The sequence below is a fragment of the Spermophilus citellus genome, assembly GCF_964194105.1.
Source record: "Spermophilus citellus genome assembly, chromosome: 2".
NCBI lineage: Eukaryota > Metazoa > Chordata > Mammalia > Rodentia > Sciuridae > Spermophilus > Spermophilus citellus.
This window is the reverse complement of record NC_138183.1, coordinates 181558170-181576738: the sequence shown is the minus strand read 5'-3', so window position 1 is coordinate 181576738 and position 18569 is coordinate 181558170. Positions and strand designations below refer to the sequence as shown.

The 18569-nt window shown below is 41.1% G+C and overlaps 1 protein-coding gene across 2 annotated transcripts; it reads left to right on the top strand.

Moving 5' to 3' along the window:
* The first annotated feature begins 625 nt into the window (after nt 1–625).
* Nucleotides 626–8975, top strand: PRSS23 (serine protease 23). 2 transcript variants are annotated; one of them, XM_081282426.1, is made up of 2 exons: nt 626–972; nt 7440–8975. In XM_081282426.1, the coding sequence occupies exon 2, from the start codon at nt 7453–7455 to the stop codon at nt 8599–8601; it is 1149 nt and encodes a 382-aa protein (XP_081138552.1). In that variant the 5' UTR covers nt 626–972; nt 7440–7452; the 3' UTR covers nt 8602–8975. The 2 variants fall into 2 exon arrangements, with proteins under 2 accessions (XP_081138552.1, XP_081138551.1); XM_081282425.1 differs by having other exon boundaries at nt 630–876.
* The last annotated feature ends 9594 nt before the right edge of the window (nt 8976–18569 follow it).

Here is an 18569-nt window from a genome sequence, read left to right as displayed (position 1 = left end):
CCACCAGCTGGTACCCTGGTGCCCCGCCCAAAGTAGCCAGCTGGGGAGAGGGGATAGTGTGGGGGGCTCACCAGCCAGTGAGGAGTTCAGAAATTGCCAAGTCCCTGCTATGCTCCGGACACACGCACTGAACTAAGTGGGTGTTGCAGGGGATGCAAGGCATTGGTGGTCCTGCGAACTGGAATGCAAGTTTCTGTTCTTTGGAGACACTTGAGACACTGGGTAAAGCGGAAAGGAATTCAGACATCACTTTAAAACGCTCAAAATGTATGTGGGTGGTGAGCGCATAGGTTTTGAGCCAACTCAAATTTGCCTAGGGACACCCCATGCACCATGTGTATAACTACTTTTACTTCCAGGTAAGAGGGGAGCTCCCTTGGGGAACACCTTGTCTTTAAGTGCTGGCAGCGGACTCAGGGCCACCAACAACTTCAGGAGGCTGAGCCCCAGTCCGGGGGTGCCGGTAGTTCAAAGGGTGAAGGCGCACGGTCCTGGCCAGAGCCGGCGCTAGCTGGCGCCGAGAAGCCCGGACTGGTCAGTGCTGTTGCGCGGGGGCCCACCTGCGATGGGCCGCTGGGCAACAGTCAGACTCGGAGGAGCGTTCCTGCCCTGGCCGGGGACGGGAGACGCTGGGAGGGGGGCGCGGCCGTGCGGTGGGGCGGGCTGCTGCAGCGCGGCTTCCCCGAGGCCGAAGGCGGGGCGGGCGGGCCCCGGGAGGCGCGGGGGGCGGAACCGCCCGCTGTCGGCGCTGCTCTCCAGCTCGCTAACACTCGATCGCGACGCGGGGCAAGCATGGGAGCCGCGCGCGCCCTCTCCGCGCCCACACCTGTCTGAGCGGCTCTGAGAGCCGCGGCCCTGGCAGGCTGCTCCGCACGGGTGAGTGGGGGCGCGGGCTGGGGTCGTGCGCCGGGGCGCCGGGGGACCTAGAAGTCTGGAGGAGCGGGACAAAGGGCCGGGTGCGCGCAAGGTGGGGTAAGTATGGGCTGCTGGGGGCATCGGGGACCTGGTTCGGGCCGCTGCGCGGGCTCGAGCGCTGGGACACAGTCCTGAAGGAGTTCCGGGAAAACCCAGGGGCTGCAGAACGTTTGGATTCACGTAGTGTCACTTATGAAGCAAGTGGGGAAAGAAGGTATTGAAACGATCTTGGGTACAGGGTCCTGGCTGGGAGTTGAGGTGAAGCAGGCTCTGACAAACTCACCTCCTGCCGGGGCGATGGCAGCACCGCCACCATTGCCACTTGTTTTCCGTGAGTTTTGCTTTTACTGTATGTGATTCCATCACGTTCGGAGCATTAATTTTTAACACTAGACACGTGATTGTGAACACACCTTAGCAAGCAAGAAAAAAGATCAGCAAACATAGGTTAGGGAATGGGCTCCTTTCTCTGTTGGCTGCCCTGATGGCCCTGTGCTTCCTGCAGGGTGCTAAACCTAGAAACTGCTGTTTGAACTATCAACAGTTTGAAGCAAGTATTTCTTCTTCTGCCTTTAGGCATTCATCACAAATTGTTAACTTTTAAATAATCGGATTTTTTAGAGCTTTAAAAACCTTTTAAAAGGAGAAAGAGATCAAACAACACCATCATTCCCCTCCAGGATACAAATTGTGTTTGTTTTCAAGTGGTCTCATGAGAATTCAGCTGATAAAAATCCCCTTTTATTGCCCATTGGGTTACACCCAGGAGAATTCAGAAACAGCCTGTAGCTAGTGGAAAGCTCCAGGTTATTCAGGATCAGGATTAAATTGGGTTTGCTTCTCTGAGCTCCTGTAACTGAGGGCTCCTTGATTGCTCCTTAGGAACAGAGAGGCCAATGCTAGAATTGTCTCCACATGGCCCTGTGGAAAGAGTTGAGTTTATAGTTGAAGTCTGTTGTGGCCAAAATCCCTATGGCAAATTAGTATCAGGATATTTGTTGCACATTGTTTCAAGATCCTACTTGTGCAGGAGAGCATTTAAAACAGGACTTCTGTCTTTCAAGAAGTCTTTTAGGAGGGTGATTGGAGGTTGAATGTGAAGAAGGAACTTAGAAAATGCCACAGAAGCCACTGCATGGATTTCTGAAAGTGTGATCATATGCAAACCATCTACATATGAATACATCCTTTACTTGTCTTTTTCCCATCTAAATAAAGTCAAGAGATAACTTGTCATGCTTCCTGTGCCTGACTAGGAAGGAAGCATTTTTCCGAGGTAACTAATATGGATCTTGTTTTTGTAACACTGACAACTATTCAGGTAGATGGTGAATGTAGGTGCTTTTTCTGTCTGTAGCGTAAGTGCCAAAGGCCCATTAGTGTGTCTGAGAACATTGTTAGCCCCAGTCTGCAGTCTTTAATAGTCTCAGGTTCGCCTGTACATCTCTCTCAGAGATCCTTTAATGAACCAGGCATTATTCATGCATAACTCTCACCGACTCTGGGGAATTTGTTTCTCATGGCCTCACCATTGACAGTTTTATGCACTCTGTTTTTTGTTCTGCTGCCAGGTTTGTCCCCGGATCACTAGGGTAGTTCATTTTGCCTAAAATCTGATAGAGAAGTTAAATTTGGTTCAACCACAAAAAAATTGTGTTTAGAGTTGCTGGACTTGTAAGTTCCCTGAAGTTTCCTTTATGAGACTGTAATTCTTAAAACATTATGTGATTAGGTGTGTTTTCCTTTAAAAGGGTAATGAGAGCAAGGTGGGTTGCAGAGTATTCACAGAACTTTGTTGTCTAAGCATTTGCTTTAGGAATTAGCATGGTTTCACTGTTCAGTATTCCTAGCCCTAGTTCCATGGAAGTCATCCCTCTGAATGGTATCCCAAATTAGCATCTTTCACACTTTCCTACTGTTTCTTTAAGTCATTTATAGGGCATCACCGGAATTCAGATGTTGTACAACAAACAATGATGACCCAAGGATTCGGTTTTCCTTCACAGCACTTGTTTGCAATAGGAGTTAAATCATTCTCGCAAACGCTGGCCCCCTTGAGGAGACCTCTGTTGTTGCAGTTTTGAAGACTAAAGTGCAGAAGGAGACGGCAGTCACAGTGCCCATTCTCCAAAGAGACTGTTGCTTGCACATTTAATAATGTGCAGAGTCCCTCTACCATACGATTAATGGACTCATGAATGGCAACATACTAGTAAAGTATAAACACATTGAGACTCTGGACAGGGAGACAGTTGCTCATGTTGTATGACTGCGCATGGAATGTGTAACCCCCTTGTGAGTCAGATACCCAGAGTTGGAAAAGGAATATTGTTTCTGTGTTACTAAGCACAGTGAAAAACAGTATTTGCTTACCTTGATTTTCCTTTTTGCTTTGCCATTTAGGTGAAGTGATACACGAAAATAGTTGGGAACTTTAAAAGATAATTTATGTGCATAAGAAAGACTTATTCTTAAAAATGGAATGTTGTGGACCTAAATTTTCTTAATCCAGATTTAGATATAATGAGAATAAGATTCAGAAATCTTCATTTCTTCTTTAAGGTATGAGTTTTCCAGACAACACTACAAAGACAAGGTTGATCCATTTGTAAACATGGAAGAGAATGTAAAGTTTTGTAATTCATTTGTTACCAATTGTGGGGATAGGAATGTTTTTAATTGCATCTGTTTAAATCCTGGGGTGTCTATTTTAAACAAATTTCAGTGGACTTACACAGACTTACCTAAAGTTTATAAAAATGGAAATATTTTCTCTGGGGAAATTACTATTATTAGATGAGTTGAGAAATTATTGCAAAGCCATCCACCTGATTTTAAAGGACCACAGTTACCATTGGCTGTGTTGTTAATGGGAATGAGCCAGGGTAGGGTTTTTATTTTTTATTTTTCAGGGTAAGGTTTTTATGCCTCAGAAAAAAATTCCTTCCCACCCTGCCCCATAATGGACAGTAGGGATGTTCCCCTCACACTTTTCTTTGGGACCTGTCCTAAAAACATTCACACCCATCCACTTAGTTCCACTCCCTTCTTGAAAGTCAACCTCTGCTGGAGTCCCTTGTTTCTTTGGTAGATGACCAGGGCAATCTTATCTCCCAATTAGGTAAGAGAGAACAAGATAAATTTCCCTTTTCCTTTTCCCCTACACCTCCGGCCTCGGTAATTGAAGAGTAAACATCCTTGAGCAGTAAATGACAGTAATTGAAGAGTAAACATCCTTGAGCAGTAAATGACAGTGCAGACACTGTTTATAAACAACATTGTCTTTAACCTGAATATTTTTGATCCTGGAAACTTAAAAACTAGAGAATCATGGATCTATGAAGACCAGGTAAAAGAGCATTTGTTTAAGGTGATATTTAGGACAGTTTCTAAACCACCCTACTTAAGCATTTGATAAAGAAATAAGAACTTAGAAACCTTGTAACTTTAATTCAGAGTATCAATTTAAACCCACTTGAAGACTTGAGCACACACAGCTGTATTTTTCAATTTCTGATCAGGAATTTAAAAACCTAATAAATTCAGAATAATTTGATTTGCATTAGTTTCCAGAAGTCTGCATGAGTTTCTAAATCTGAATTGAAGTTTTAAAGCAAAACTTTCATAACTTTAAGGAAGACAGAAGGCTGTCAGAACAAGATCTTATCACAAATAAGTATAGTTCAGTAATAATATAGAAAACTTATAAGCAATATTTCAAACTAGCAGATGCTAGTGTTTTTGAAGTATCTGAAAAGTTGATTCTGAGAGGTCAAGTTTATCCCTGCTCTGTTGGTTTAGTGGTCTTTGTTTCCATAGATAGCTTACTTCTCCTTCACTCCTGGCTAAATGACCAGAATTTAAGTTGTAAGGACTCTGAATCTGTAATATTCTATCATACAGTAGACTGTTTAGCATTCTCTAATAACATTCTGTGATTTGTAAATGATCCCAAAAGTTCTTGGCACATAGTCATCTAACATTTTGCCAAAGAATAAACTTGATCCTCTATATTGAGGGGCTGGAATGAGGTTAGGGAGAGGGCCTAGCTAACTTCCCAGAGCTCACACCCCCAAGAAAAGACTGTTTTACTGCTCCATACTCTGTATCTCTCATGAACTGGTTCCTAAAAATATTGTTTCTTTTTGAAACACAGACAAAGAAAAAATATGCCATGGTGGCACTTGTGAAATGGGGCATGCTTTAAGGTCTTTGAAAGTATTTTTTAAATAAACAGGGATTTACTGTACAGGCAAAGTACTTGGAAAATTGAAATTAGAGTTAATTTTGCCTGAGAGAAGGAATAATTCATCAGTTAAGGTTTCTGGATGGATTTTTAAAGTGTGTTTCCATTAGTTTCAGACTTTTTTCCTGCCATTCTCTTCCTGACACCCTATCCAACAGACTTCTTCAATTTTTTGATAAATGGATAAAGCTCCAGACAGATGCACTGGAACAGTGGGTGTTGGTGCAGTCCATGATTCAAGTTTCATACTCCCAGGATCCAGTTAAATACAAATTTCACATTTGGGATTTGAAGATCCATGCTCTAGATGACAGTGTGAGCATATTATAACTGTCATGTTCTTTATGCACATTGAAATGTTATGTACAACTTATGATAATACACATGATTTCAAGAACTTAAAAAATAATTAAATGCATTTCTCCTCACAAAAGGGTCTAGAGACCCTTCCAGCAGTGTTTCAGGGAATTAGGAGATCCCAAAGAATTTGCCTTTTCAGGACCTCATTCCTTTCCTTTCCCATCCCTATTTTCCCTGACAGAAATGGAATTCAAGAGATAGAGGCAAGAAAAAAGATCCCAGAGGTGGGTGGAGCACACACATATTTTAGAAATACAGCATGTGAATATTGGGAATGTGGATTGGCAAGCTCAGCTGGACTAGATTGGGTCAATGGGATTTTCCAGTTTTTATGTAAAAGCAAGCACAGGACACCCAAAGTTGCCATAACTCTGTACCCTCAAAGAGGAAGAGGGTGAGAATAAGGGAGTCATTTTCTTCTGTTCTTGCTGTGATCCACTAGCAACTTGAGACTTTTTTCTCCTATTCTTGGATGCTTGATTGTGAATGAATTACCCTACTTGCTGAGTCAGCCCAACCAGAAGATTCAGAGCCAGTCAGAGCCAATTTATGCTTAAGCATTTATGAAAGTACTTCCAATCTTCTTTTTTGCTGTCGTTTTTCTTGGGGGATTAACAATTCTGGGTCTTTAAACATACCTTTCCATGATAAAATTCAAACTGTTTTGTTTAGTACACACAACTCTTCATCATCCATCTCTTGTCTGCTGCCATTACCACCTCCTTTTCTCCACCCTTGCTGAGCTAAGTGTAATTGCTGAAATGACTCAGTGTTACATATTTTGGTGCTCTTGTCCAGACTGTGTTCCAAGTCTTACATTATCAAACTTCTTTTCAACTTCAGTGTCCATCTCAAGAATCCCCTACCCTGGCATGCCTCTCTTATTCTTCTCACATCTGACTTTATGCCCTTAGTCTGAGTAACCACATCATCTATATACATCTCTGTCATTAGAAGTCAGCATGCATCATTCAAAAAAATTATTTTCTGAACCACACCATTCCCTTGTCATTTTCCATTAACATAAGCATTCACTCAATAAATCATTGTTGGGTGCTAGCATAAGCCCAAGTACAAGGCATTTACTCTAGCTATGAATGCAAACACAAACACCTGAAAAAATAACCAGGAGTAGCAGTCATAAGATATACTTCATGCAATATTAGAGCTTTAGATATTTGACATAGATCCTGTTAGTGTACAAAATAATCCAAAGGAAAAGAGAATATTTTGTTTGTTAATGATCTGGTTACTCAGGAACTAAACATGTAATAGTAAATATTCTAAGTTCAAAGCAAAAAAAAAAAAACCCACCAAAAACCAACTTCTCATACCATCTTTCAAATGTACCCATCATGTAGAAGCAATAGAATTCCTAATAAGTGACACTGTGGAACTCTCCCTCTTTGATGCCTTGGTCACTCAGTAAGTTATACAGTTTAGATTTATCCTCTACATGAGCAAGTGTTCCTGAAAAATTTCCAGGTGCTTATTATAAGTGAGAATAAACAGGTAGAAGGACAGAAAGGGAGAGAACCAAGATGGTAGGACAGGACAGTGTTTAGAATCAAATACAAAGAAAACTAAGAATCACATGGAAATTGAGGCTGGTCAGCCATTCATCTGTGACTAATGACTATAGGCATGCCGCCCTGCAATGTGCCATCATAAGGAACATCTTAAATCAGAGGGAATGACCACCCAATTTTATTTGGAATACCCAGCCACTGTAATATTCCCAAGGTCAAGTCCTTGCATTGTAAGTAAGACTGTTATCCAAGGATTCCTTTCCACACCCTGATTCCTAAGTTCACAGACTTAGAAATAATGACAGGCATGCTGCGAGCTTTGTCAGTCTGCAATAAATAAATGTTCAGCCCTTACTTTCCTGACCTACTTATCTTCTTCATTTCTACAGAATTGTGCTCAGCATGGCGGAGATTCCAGGGCTTCTCTTCCTTCTCCTCCTGCTCTGTGTTGTTGGGCAGGTGAGTCCCTATGGTGCCTTCTGGAAACCCACTTGGCCTGCTTACCGCCTCCCTGTGGTCTTGCCCCAGTCTACCCTCAACTTAGCCAGGCCAGACTTTGGGGCTGAAGCCAAATTGGAAGTGTCCTCCTCATGTGGACCCCAGTGTCACAAGGGAACACCTCTGCCCACATATGAAGAGGCCAAACAATACCTGTCTTATGAGACACTGTATTCCAATGGCAGCCGCACAGAGACTCAGGTGGGCATTTACATCCTCAGCAATGGCAGAGGTGGAGCTCAACACCAAGACTCTGAGTCTTCAGGAAAGTCTCGGAGGAAGCGGCAGATTTATGGCTATGACAGCAGGTTCAGCATTTTTGGGAAGGACTTCCTACTTAACTACCCTTTCTCAACATCAGTGAAGTTATCTACAGGCTGCACTGGCACTCTAGTAGCAGAGAAACACGTCCTCACAGCTGCCCACTGCATACATGATGGGAAAACCTATGTGAAAGGAACGCAGAAACTTCGAGTGGGCTTCCTGAAGCCCAAGTTTAAAGATGGCGGTCGAGGGGCCAACAGCTCCAGCTTAGCCTTGCCTGAGAAGATGAAATTTCAGTGGATCCGGGTAAAACGCACCCATGTGCCCAAGGGTTGGATCAAAGGCAATGCCAATGATATTGGCATGGATTATGACTATGCCCTCTTGGAACTCAAAAAACCCCACAAGAGAAAGTTCATGAAGATTGGGGTGAGCCCTCCTGCTAAACAGCTGCCAGGGGGCAGAATTCACTTCTCTGGCTATGACAATGATCGACCTGGCAATTTGGTGTACCGCTTCTGTGATGTCAAAGATGAGACCTATGACCTGCTTTACCAGCAATGTGATGCTCAGCCTGGGGCCAGTGGGTCAGGGGTCTATGTGAGGATGTGGAAGAGACAGCAGCAAAAGTGGGAGAGAAAAATTATTGGCATCTTTTCAGGGCACCAGTGGGTGGACATGAATGGTTCTCCACAGGATTTTAATGTGGCTGTTAGAATCACCCCTCTCAAATATGCTCAGATTTGCTACTGGATTAAAGGAAACTACCTGGACTGTAGGGAGGGGTGATACAGTGCTCCCTCCTGGCAGCACTTAATAGTCTTCATGTACTCATTGTAAGAGAGGCCAAATTTTATCATTGGCTCATGCATGCACACACACATGTGTGTGTGTAATGTGTCACGTAACATCCTTTACCTAATTTCTTAAAATTGCAGGATGACTGGCTTTATTATTTGAAAACTGGTTTGTGTATCATATCATTTAAGAAGTTTGAAAGCATACTTTTGCATAGAAGTAAAAATCAATACTGATGTTTGGGGCAATAGGAAATATTTGACAATTAAGTTAATCATTCACTTTTTTTGAGAACATTGGATTTTATTTCATCTGAACTTGTTTCAAAGATTTATATTAAATATGTGGCATACAGGAGATATGAATTCTTGTGTGTGTATGTGTTTTCTTCAGAGATTTATATCTTATATTTTAAAAATTCTTGATTATTAAAGCTTCCAGATGGTAGTATGTCCATCACATATAACTCTTAGGAATTTCACAATACTTCTTAGGCAGTTATAATATTTTGGATTTGGAGGCATTCACATGTTAGTCCTTGAACAGTAAAATAAATAATTTATTGGCTCTGTTAATATACATGTTCAACTACACCTAATAGTAAACTGGCACCCCAAGCTACTTTTAGTTTTGAAAATGGTTTCTCTTCCAAAGACTGTCACTCTACTTTGTGGGAAGTCTTTGCTTATGGTTCTGCCAGTTTTGTAGTCACAGCAGAGTAGGCAAGCTCGTTTATCCAATGATCACTTAGCAGATTTCACTCACATTTCTAGAGCTAGTTGTTTTGCAAAGACTATAATCAAGGTCTAATTAGAACAGGCTGTATTGCCTCTCTACTCATAGTTGTGGTCGGAATAAAAACAATTATAGCATTTTGCCCCTGGAGTGTAGCATGTCTCGTGTTTTATCATTTGGATGGAGTAATTTAAAATGAATTAAATTCCAGAGAACAATGGATGCATTGCTCGGCAGATGTCACAACAGAATAACCACTTGTTTGAAGCTTGGCACAGTCACATAGCCTAATCAAAATTTATTTCTGAATAGTTTTCAATGTGCTTTTGGAGAGTTGTGTACTTGTTCAATCTGGAAACTTTTCTGTCTTGTTGTAATTACTTTATAGTAAAAATACTTGTCATTTGCTTTAAGAAAAACCAGTATGACTTTTTCTTCCCCTGGCTTTAAAAGGATCCCTGTTGGTGGAATGTTCTGGACTGGAGGCTTGTGTAGTCAGGGACAATAATAAAAATGAAAATTGAGAGAATGCAAAATGGCTCAGAATCATGCACTCCAATAAATGTTTTACAAATACAATAATTGTAGTATATAAAGAAAGGAGTTTGATTTATTCTGTTTTAATTTTATGGTCGTTGGCCAAGTATATCAATGGAGAAAAAAGCAATTGGAATACGAGGCAGATGTTTACTTTGCCCGCACCCTACTAATATCAACCTGCATTGTGGCAGCGAGGACATGGAAACAGCACTGGTGACTTAAACCTCCTGGTGGTTTGTGGCGATAGAGCTTTATGAAGGGATAATCCAAGGCACTCAAGACGTGTACACCACACACTTTCTTCAAGTCACATAACAAATACTATGCATCGCAAGGAGATGCAGGGCCGCCAGCAATCTTCTGAGTTCCAATACAATTTGCTTTGGAATCTAACAAGAATCTCACGCCTGAGGAAGGAGAGAGGTCTCCATTTCTGTGTCTGATATTTTGGGATTTTTGTTTGCTTTGCTTTTGCTTGGTGAGGAAAAAAAAAGATTTTTTTTTTTTATGGATGCTCCTTTTGTAAAGTTCTTTGATATCTTGATTTCTTACAAAGGTAGACAATAATATTTTGGATTTGGAGGCATTCAAAGTCAAAATAATATCAGTTTGCAAGTGGATGTAATTTACTAAAGGATAGGCTACATACAGCATAACTTATAGAACTGGAACAGAAAATTATAAAATTTGACATGTCTGTCTTTTCAGTGACAATAAGAGAAAGCATGGTATTAAAATATTATTGTAATTTAAAGAAAAAAAAAGTACTCATGATATTAATATAACTGGTACTTTACATGTGTTAGTTGTATACACTGCAACCACATATTCCTAGCAAGGGCAGTAGAACAATGATTCCCAAAGTATGACCCTTAAATATTTGTCCCTCCAGACTTTCTACCAGAAGTAAAAAGGGTATTGTCATCAAGTAAAAGGAAGATGCCTCTCAATACTAACTCATTATTGGGTTCACATGAACCCCTGTTTCCACATTAAAAGCTCTGGAAAGGGCTGGGGATGTGGCTCAAGCGGTAGCGCGCTCAACTGGCATGTGTGCGGCCTGGGTTCGATCCTCAGCACCACATACCAACAAAGATGTTGTGTCCCCGAAAACTAAAAAATATATATTAAAAAAAATTCTCTCTCTCTCTCTCTCTCTCTCTCTCTCTCTCTCTCTCTAAAAAAAAACAACTCTGGAAAGTTCTGTAGTAAAGAGTCCTATTTGTGTTTCTAAATCTGTATTTTAATAAGCATCTTTAGTGACAGAAACCTCATTCTCTCATGCAATGCCTACAAGCAGTCTAGACTTCTAAGTTTTAGGAGTTACTGCAACAGCGTTTGGATGGAAGTGAAGATGCAGAAAGTGTGACATTCTGAGTGACATCAGATATGGAGCTGAACTAGACCCTGAACCAGGATTTAGAAATGTTCACACATAAAATGGAAAAGGATGAACTTGAAAATCATTTGTAACTGAGAATCAGAAGGTTGTGGCAGAATGTGGGACTCCTTTTTTACATAGAATTTTAACCTTAGAAGTTTATATTAAACACTGGGAAAACATCACTGAACAGGTAAATATGTGCCAATGAGTGTAGAGTCACACACAAATTCTTTTGTTACATTTTTTGGCTCACAAAGAAATTAGAATGCTGTCACCGTCTCCTAATTCCTTCTTGTGGAGTTTAGCTACCTGCTCCCAGGGAGGGGAAGTGCCCAAGACACTGGTCACTTATTTAAGGTAGCCATCTTTCTCTAACAACCCTTACAGAAGGTCTTTAACTTGGAACTTGAGGATGACTAAGCCTGTCCTGAAATAACAGCTTTCAGGTCTATCTTCTGAAAATCAAAGAGTAAATGACAACTGCCTTGGTGTCCAAGGGAATTCTGACACCTGCTCTCAGTACTTGCTCACTGTGGACTAGTAAGAGTCCCTCCACTGGCCTATATTTCCTTCTTGCTTTGTCAGGGTTCTGCAACTGTTCTCATCTGAACTTTTTCTTCATTCTTGTCATGAACCAACTCAAGGACAGCTTGAAGTTACCTCTATCAATTGATCTCTATGGGTGTTTGGTAAGGTAGACATTTAGTTTATCATCAGGATGGGACTCTTTTGAGACTGCCTGAAAGGGAGCACAAATAATAATGAGATTGGGGCTGCAGGCACAAACCAGGTTTGTCCTGGACAAGCAAGCATGTTTTGTCACCTTGATTTTTAAATCCTTTTGAGGCAGTGTATAGAATGTAGACTGACAGTTTGCTCACCAGAACAACAATGGACCCCAGCTCCCTGGATCTCTCAGCTCTTGGCTTGTCTTGTGGTTCCTGCTGCCTACCTGCTGTGTGTGGATCAGCATATGAGGTCCTCCAAAGGGAGAAGGGCATTTAAAATTTCTCTTGATGGGGGCTAGAATACAGAGGTAGTAAATATGGAGCCATTTCTAGGAGATGCAAAACATCTCTCACTTTGATATTTCCCCAGAGGAGGAAATAAACCAGCTTCCAGTACAAAAGTCAACAAGGTTGAAATTTGGTATAGCAGACTGGTATAGGAAGATCATGGCCTTGGAGTTGGGCAGACTGAGTCCATAATTGCCTGGTTTCTTTTGGCATATAAATCTCCATGGGTTTAATTTAAAAGTTAAACCCCTCCTATCTAATTTAAAGATCCTGGCTCTTCAGGTCTCCAGCTCCTCCAGTGAACTGGGTTAGAGTCCCAAAGAGGGAAAACATCTTTACCTGATTCACTGTGATTGTGTTCTCAACTCAGGGTTGCTGTTTCTCACATGACACCAGCTATTTCACTTCCTTATCTCTCACCTCTGGTGATGTAACTTCTTTCTTTTACTGTGGAGCACCCTTAACTAGAAAATAGTCCCCTTGAATAGTGAACCAGCAAGATTCCTCAAGCCAAGTCAACCTTTTCCATACCTGCACAATCCAAAGAAACTTCTCACTTCCTGTACTTAACTATGAACTGTCCATTAAAAATGGGGACAGGGGTCTTGGGTTGTAGCTCAGTGGTAGAGTACTTGCCTTGCATGCATGAGGCACTGGGTTTGATCATCAGCACCCCATAAAAATAAGTAAAATAAAGATATATCCATCTACAACTAAAAAAAAAATGTGGGGGCAAAAGGAAATATTTCAGGCATGGTAAACTGAAATGCAAGGGTCCCTTTCAGAATCAAATTTGGTCTATTCAAATTTGAGACAGATAGTGGCTAGTTTAGCCACAGCAGAGTCAACAAGGAAGATAGTATCAGGAGAGGGGTTCAGAGAGAGAAATTCTGGTCAGCTCATGTAAGGAATAAGAGTTCCAGCAAGGGCTTTGGAATTTATTCTTCTTGCCAAGAAATATAGTCATGTGGCTTTCAATAGTAGACCTGGTGGGGTCCAATCAGACTCACTTAATGAACAGTACAGGGTCTTGGGCCCACAGTAATTTTAAGGATCCACAAAAATATTTGATTTTCTTTTATAATCAGAAGGGAATGGGAACTTGAATTTCTATAAAAACATAATGTTAACATATTCATCTTTATATCAATGCCACTGTAAAATATTAAATATTTTTTAATGGTGAAAGGGGCCTCTGAAGGCAAAGTGCTTGAAGTCACCAAAGTCATAATGCAGCCCTGAAACTGGTTCACCTTCACAATACCTTTTGGGATGCTTGATGGAGAATGGATTTTAGAGGGTGGAAACAAGAAAACAATTATTCAGGTAAGAAATGGAGGTAACTTTGACTAGTAGTCATATTTGGAATTGAGTATATATTTGAAACTAGTGCCAACATGAGTAAGTTGTGGTTAAAAGAGGAATCAACATGGGGCTAGGAGTTCAGCTTTGTGGTAGAGCACTTGGCTAGCCCGTGTAAAGCCCTGGATTCAAACTACAGCACTGCCAAAAAAAAAAAAAAAAAAGCAGGGGTTGCCCAAGTTTGGGGCCTAAGCATCCAGGTAGATTCCAGGTGCCGTTTATTGAAATGGGAAACAGTATTCCGTTTGGGATGTGATAAAAATCAAGAATCTTTGAATCTGTCATATTAGGTGTAAGATGTCTAATTAAACAGCCAAATAGCAATGTCAAGCAATTGGATATTCCATTGCAAAGTTTAGTAGAAAGATCTCTAATCAGCATGCAGATGGCATTTAAAGCCACTGAAGGAGACAGTAACATCCAGGGAAAGAAGGGGAATTGAAGAGAAGGTGGAGGACTAGACCGAGCCCTGCTTGGTCAACATTAGAGGTTGGGTTCAGTAGAGGAAGAGGAGAGGGAGACAAAGAGAAAGTTGATAAGCAGCAGCCAGTGAAGTCGAAGGAAAATCAGGGAAATGCTGGGGCCTCACAGAAGCCAAGAGAAAAAAGTTTGAAGCCAAGTAGGGGAAGGGAAAGAAAAGGCTGGAAAAATCAGGTTGCATTTCAAATGTTGAGAAATGTCCCTCTGGCTGTGGTGGGCAAGGTGGTGTGGAGGGCAGGCAACCAAGGGGAAATGTAGTCCTCCAAGACTCGGCTCTTTCCACAGCAAGCAGAGCCTCCCTCTGTGTATCTTCCTGCTCCTCACTGCGTAAGCACAGAACCCTGCTTGTGCTCAGTCAGTAGCTGTGAATGAAGGGTTGATTAACCAAATCCTCCCATGCAGGCATGGGACAGCTCTGCCTGCAGGAAATGCAAGAACCCAGGCCAAACCCTCCCTGGGAGAGTATAGTCTTTAAGGGGCCAGGAAACTATGGGCTCAAAGAGGCCCACTGCTATCCCCACTGCCTAGCCTGATGTTATCTGAGAGGCAGAAAGTGCAGGATGACTCTTCCGTGTGGTATTTGTGCGTGCATGTGTGTGTGTGAGTGCACATGTGTGTGTGTGTGTGTGTGTGTAAAAATACCAGTGCTCTCTGTCTTGATTTATCACTGTCCCTTGTCTTTAGATTATTAAAAGGACTTAAGATGTTCTCTTCCATAAAGAGTAAGGTCAGTTTTGAAAAGCATCAAGTTCCAATCCAATGAAGCAAGACTGAAGTGTTTGCATTGGAGAGAATGAGGAGAATCTCAGGAAATGAAATAAACAGAGCAAGTGGCTGGAATTGGAGCAGCAGTAGTGGGAACAGCAGCTCACTCTTGCCATCAACGAGCTGTCTTCACAGGAAGGCCTTCCCTAGCCAATATTCTTCGAAGGCTCAACCCTTCTAGCCCTTCCTTAAACAGTTCTTGTGTCGCTTTGCTGTTTTACTGTCTCTGCTTAGCACTTAATACTACCTCATATTCTCTATACTACAATAATTTATCTTGTTTGTCCTTCTCTGCCACTAGCATGTAATTTCAGGGGGAAAAGTTGTTTGTTGTCTCCCCACACTTAGAAGAGTACCTGGCACATAGATTCTCAATAACTAATGCCTGGCTTTTGATTGAATAATCCTAGTAGGTTTAGATGACCTATGACTTCATGATTGGGGATTACTTGAGCTTGTATATTCCTGGATTCAAACACCTTGATTCAAGGTGGGGTGGAGGGCATTTTGTTGTGATGTCTTGCATCTGTCTTATCCTATTATTTTTTATTGATTTTTTAAAAAATAAATGACAGTAGAATGCATTACAATTTTTATTACACGTATACAGCACAATTTTTCATATCTCTGATTGTATATAAAGTATGTTGACACTAATTCATGTCTTCATACAGGTACTTTGGATAATTGTCCATCACATTCCACCATCCTTGCTAACCCCCAGCCCCATTCCCTTTCCCTCCCACACTATCCTATCCTGTTCTGGCCATGTATTGCATTGCTGTCATTATTTGTGTCTGCCTCCCTTACTAGACCATGAGCCTTGTAACAGCAGGGGCTGAATTCTGTTCTCTGTCTTCCATCATCTGTCCCCCATGGCCTAGGACAGGAAATGCTCAGCAAAAGAATGAATGGATTTCTGTCATGACTTAGCCAGCGGCCCAGTGCCTGTTTCCTCTACCACATCTCACGTGTAATGAGACAACAAATTGCTTAGAGACCTGTGCCATTCCTTTCCCTGCAGCTCTTCTGCCACGGCTTTGATTGTGTCTTACTCTCTCTGCTTTAAACTATGACAGCAGACTCTACACTGGACTCTCAACTTCGTAGTTTGCCATAGCTGTCCAAGACATGTTCTGAAGACCTGATTGGGTTCTCTCCTGTTTCCTACTGACTCTGGTCGCTAGAGGATAAAGTTTTGTTTTCTCACCCTTGAATCCAAAACCCCATCCAACATACTGATAGGTTTATCCTTCACTGCTCCAGGAGTCTCACAACCTGGCCTCCAGCCAAGTTGTGCTGAACTGTGTGGGTAAACCCCTGTCATGGCCCAAGCTCTGCTCCCCTCTTAAGGTTGCCCTTCCTCCTCTCTTTAAATATTTGACTATTCAATTTTTTCTTCAGCAACTGCCCCAGGATGATGCCAACCACTTGTGCTCATCCTGGGGCTGCAGGGATGGTGAGACACCCTACATTCAGAGGGTTCATGTGTATTCTCCCTTCTCACTCATCCTGCTTCCCAAAGGCTCAGCAACTATCCTCAGTACAAGATATCTTGGCATCAGTAAAATGGAATTGTCACTTTGCAAGTTGAACTAGTTGAATGTTTCCCATACGTTTTCATAAATCTTTGAGCTACTGTCCAGCATGATTAGTGCATTTCCTTTCTTGGATTTATTATTTGTGCTACATCCAGTTCCATAATGGAAAAATGCCATGTTTGGTAAACCCAAATAACCTAAGGATGACTAATCTCTTCTCTGTGAACAAGCCATCTGGGACATAAGGACATTGTCCTTTAAACGTGACATGTTTTACTACTCCAGGATAATTGCCAGACCAGTTCAAAACAGAGTTAGAAGATTCCATAGAAACATCACAATTTTGATTTTCTGCCCTAATAGGAAGCAACACGTTTGTTGGTAAATTATAACATAATATTAGGAAAAATCCACTCAGTTCCTTCATTAATATTTATATTGATCAGTTCCATTATTCCTCACTTGGTTCTTCATCCCATTCATCCAAATTCTCAAAAATGGTAATAAAGATTCAATTGAAATACTATAAAGATTCATGGGAAAAAAAAAGAATTTTACTTGCAAATCTAATTACTTTTAAGACCTACTTGTGGGAAAGGATAAAATAGAGTGACTACACGTGAGTCTATAAATCTGGATATTAACATTTTTGATCAGATTTCTTTTCAGTCCATATTTTTTTCAAATGTCTCATTTTTGCTTGAAAATATAGAGGTGTTTTTGGGGGGGGGTGTCAGCAAAAGCTTTAGGTTTCTTTTTCATTTTGGATTACCTTCCAATTATGAACTTCTGTTTCCCTAATTTTCTAATTCATTTACAATGTCTTGGATCAAGTTTTTCTTGTCTCTGGAGTTCCACAACCCCTTTACATAACATTTCTTTTAGATGCCATTTGTGAAAGCTTTTCTTTTGAAATGTTATCTCTCCCAAGAGTCAAGCTAATTATTTGGCTATATTTAGGTACTTTAGATGGTTATGATTGAAAAGAAGAAAAGTAAAGCCAGAAATTCTGTGAGTGCTGACAGAACTCTTCTAAACCACTGGCTGGCATTTTTGAGACAAAACTATACATTTATTGAAATGCCTTATATTTCTGGATCACTGATTGTTACCACATCTAAAGTTGAGACAAAGAGACTTATCCAGTAACCTGAACACCAATTAGAGTTTCTCCTGTAGAGGGTATCATTATGCAATTCTTTTGTTTGCCCCTGGCCAGTTCACTCTATAGCTAATGGAAACCCTTTGAAGAATGCTGCAGCTTCTCCATAAATTTGTTCTTGTAACTAATTTGCATTGCCTAGGGCCTAGTGCCTGACTTGTTCATGAAACAAAGAATTTATAGGTGACTTCCTATGTACCAGACACTTTTATAAGGGCTTTACATATATTAATTCATTTACTTCTCAATACAGACCTGTTAAGTAGGACACTGATTTTATCTCCATTTCAGAGATGGGTAAATTGAGGCAAAGCAGTTTGCTAAAATACACAGCTAGAACTGAGATTCATAGCTCAGCAGTCTTCCTCTAGAGTTCATGCCCTTATTCTACCAAAAGCAAGGTGAAATGGGACCAATTAACCTTACACACAGGTTGAGGCAGGGAGACATTAGGGAAGGCAATACATAGGAAAAGATGTTCAGTCCTGGGTGATGATATTTCCTCTGATTTAATGACATCCTCGCATACACTGAGTTATTTGGAAAGAAGATGCACCAGAAAAAAACTATGTGCATCTATCTTCAAGGCTGTTGTACATACCTAAGAGCTTTGTATCATGAGTACAAGCATTAACACAAATCATGCGTGATTCTACCCATGTCTATACACTAACCAAAATATTCTCACTTTTCCTTTACACTCTTGACACATCATATGTGTTATTAATCAAAATTTATTTTTTTAAAGAGAGAGAGAATTTTTAATATTTGTTTTTTAGTTTTCGGCAGACACAACATCTTTATTTGTATGTGGTGCTGAGGATCGAACCCAGGCCACTCGCATGCCAGGCGAGCGCGCTACCAAAATTTATTTCAATTAACAACATTCAGTAGTTTCTTACTGCCTTGAAAAGGCAGTCTAGATTTGTAAGATACACTAGCATGCTGTTGTTTTCATGATAACATCATTAGGA

Bases quoted from the DNA above. Each gene is read 5' to 3' on its own strand.
- PRSS23 (XM_081282426.1), top strand. From the start codon at position 7,453: ATGGCGGAGATTCCAGGGCTTCTCTTCCTTCTCCTCCTGCTCTGTGTT.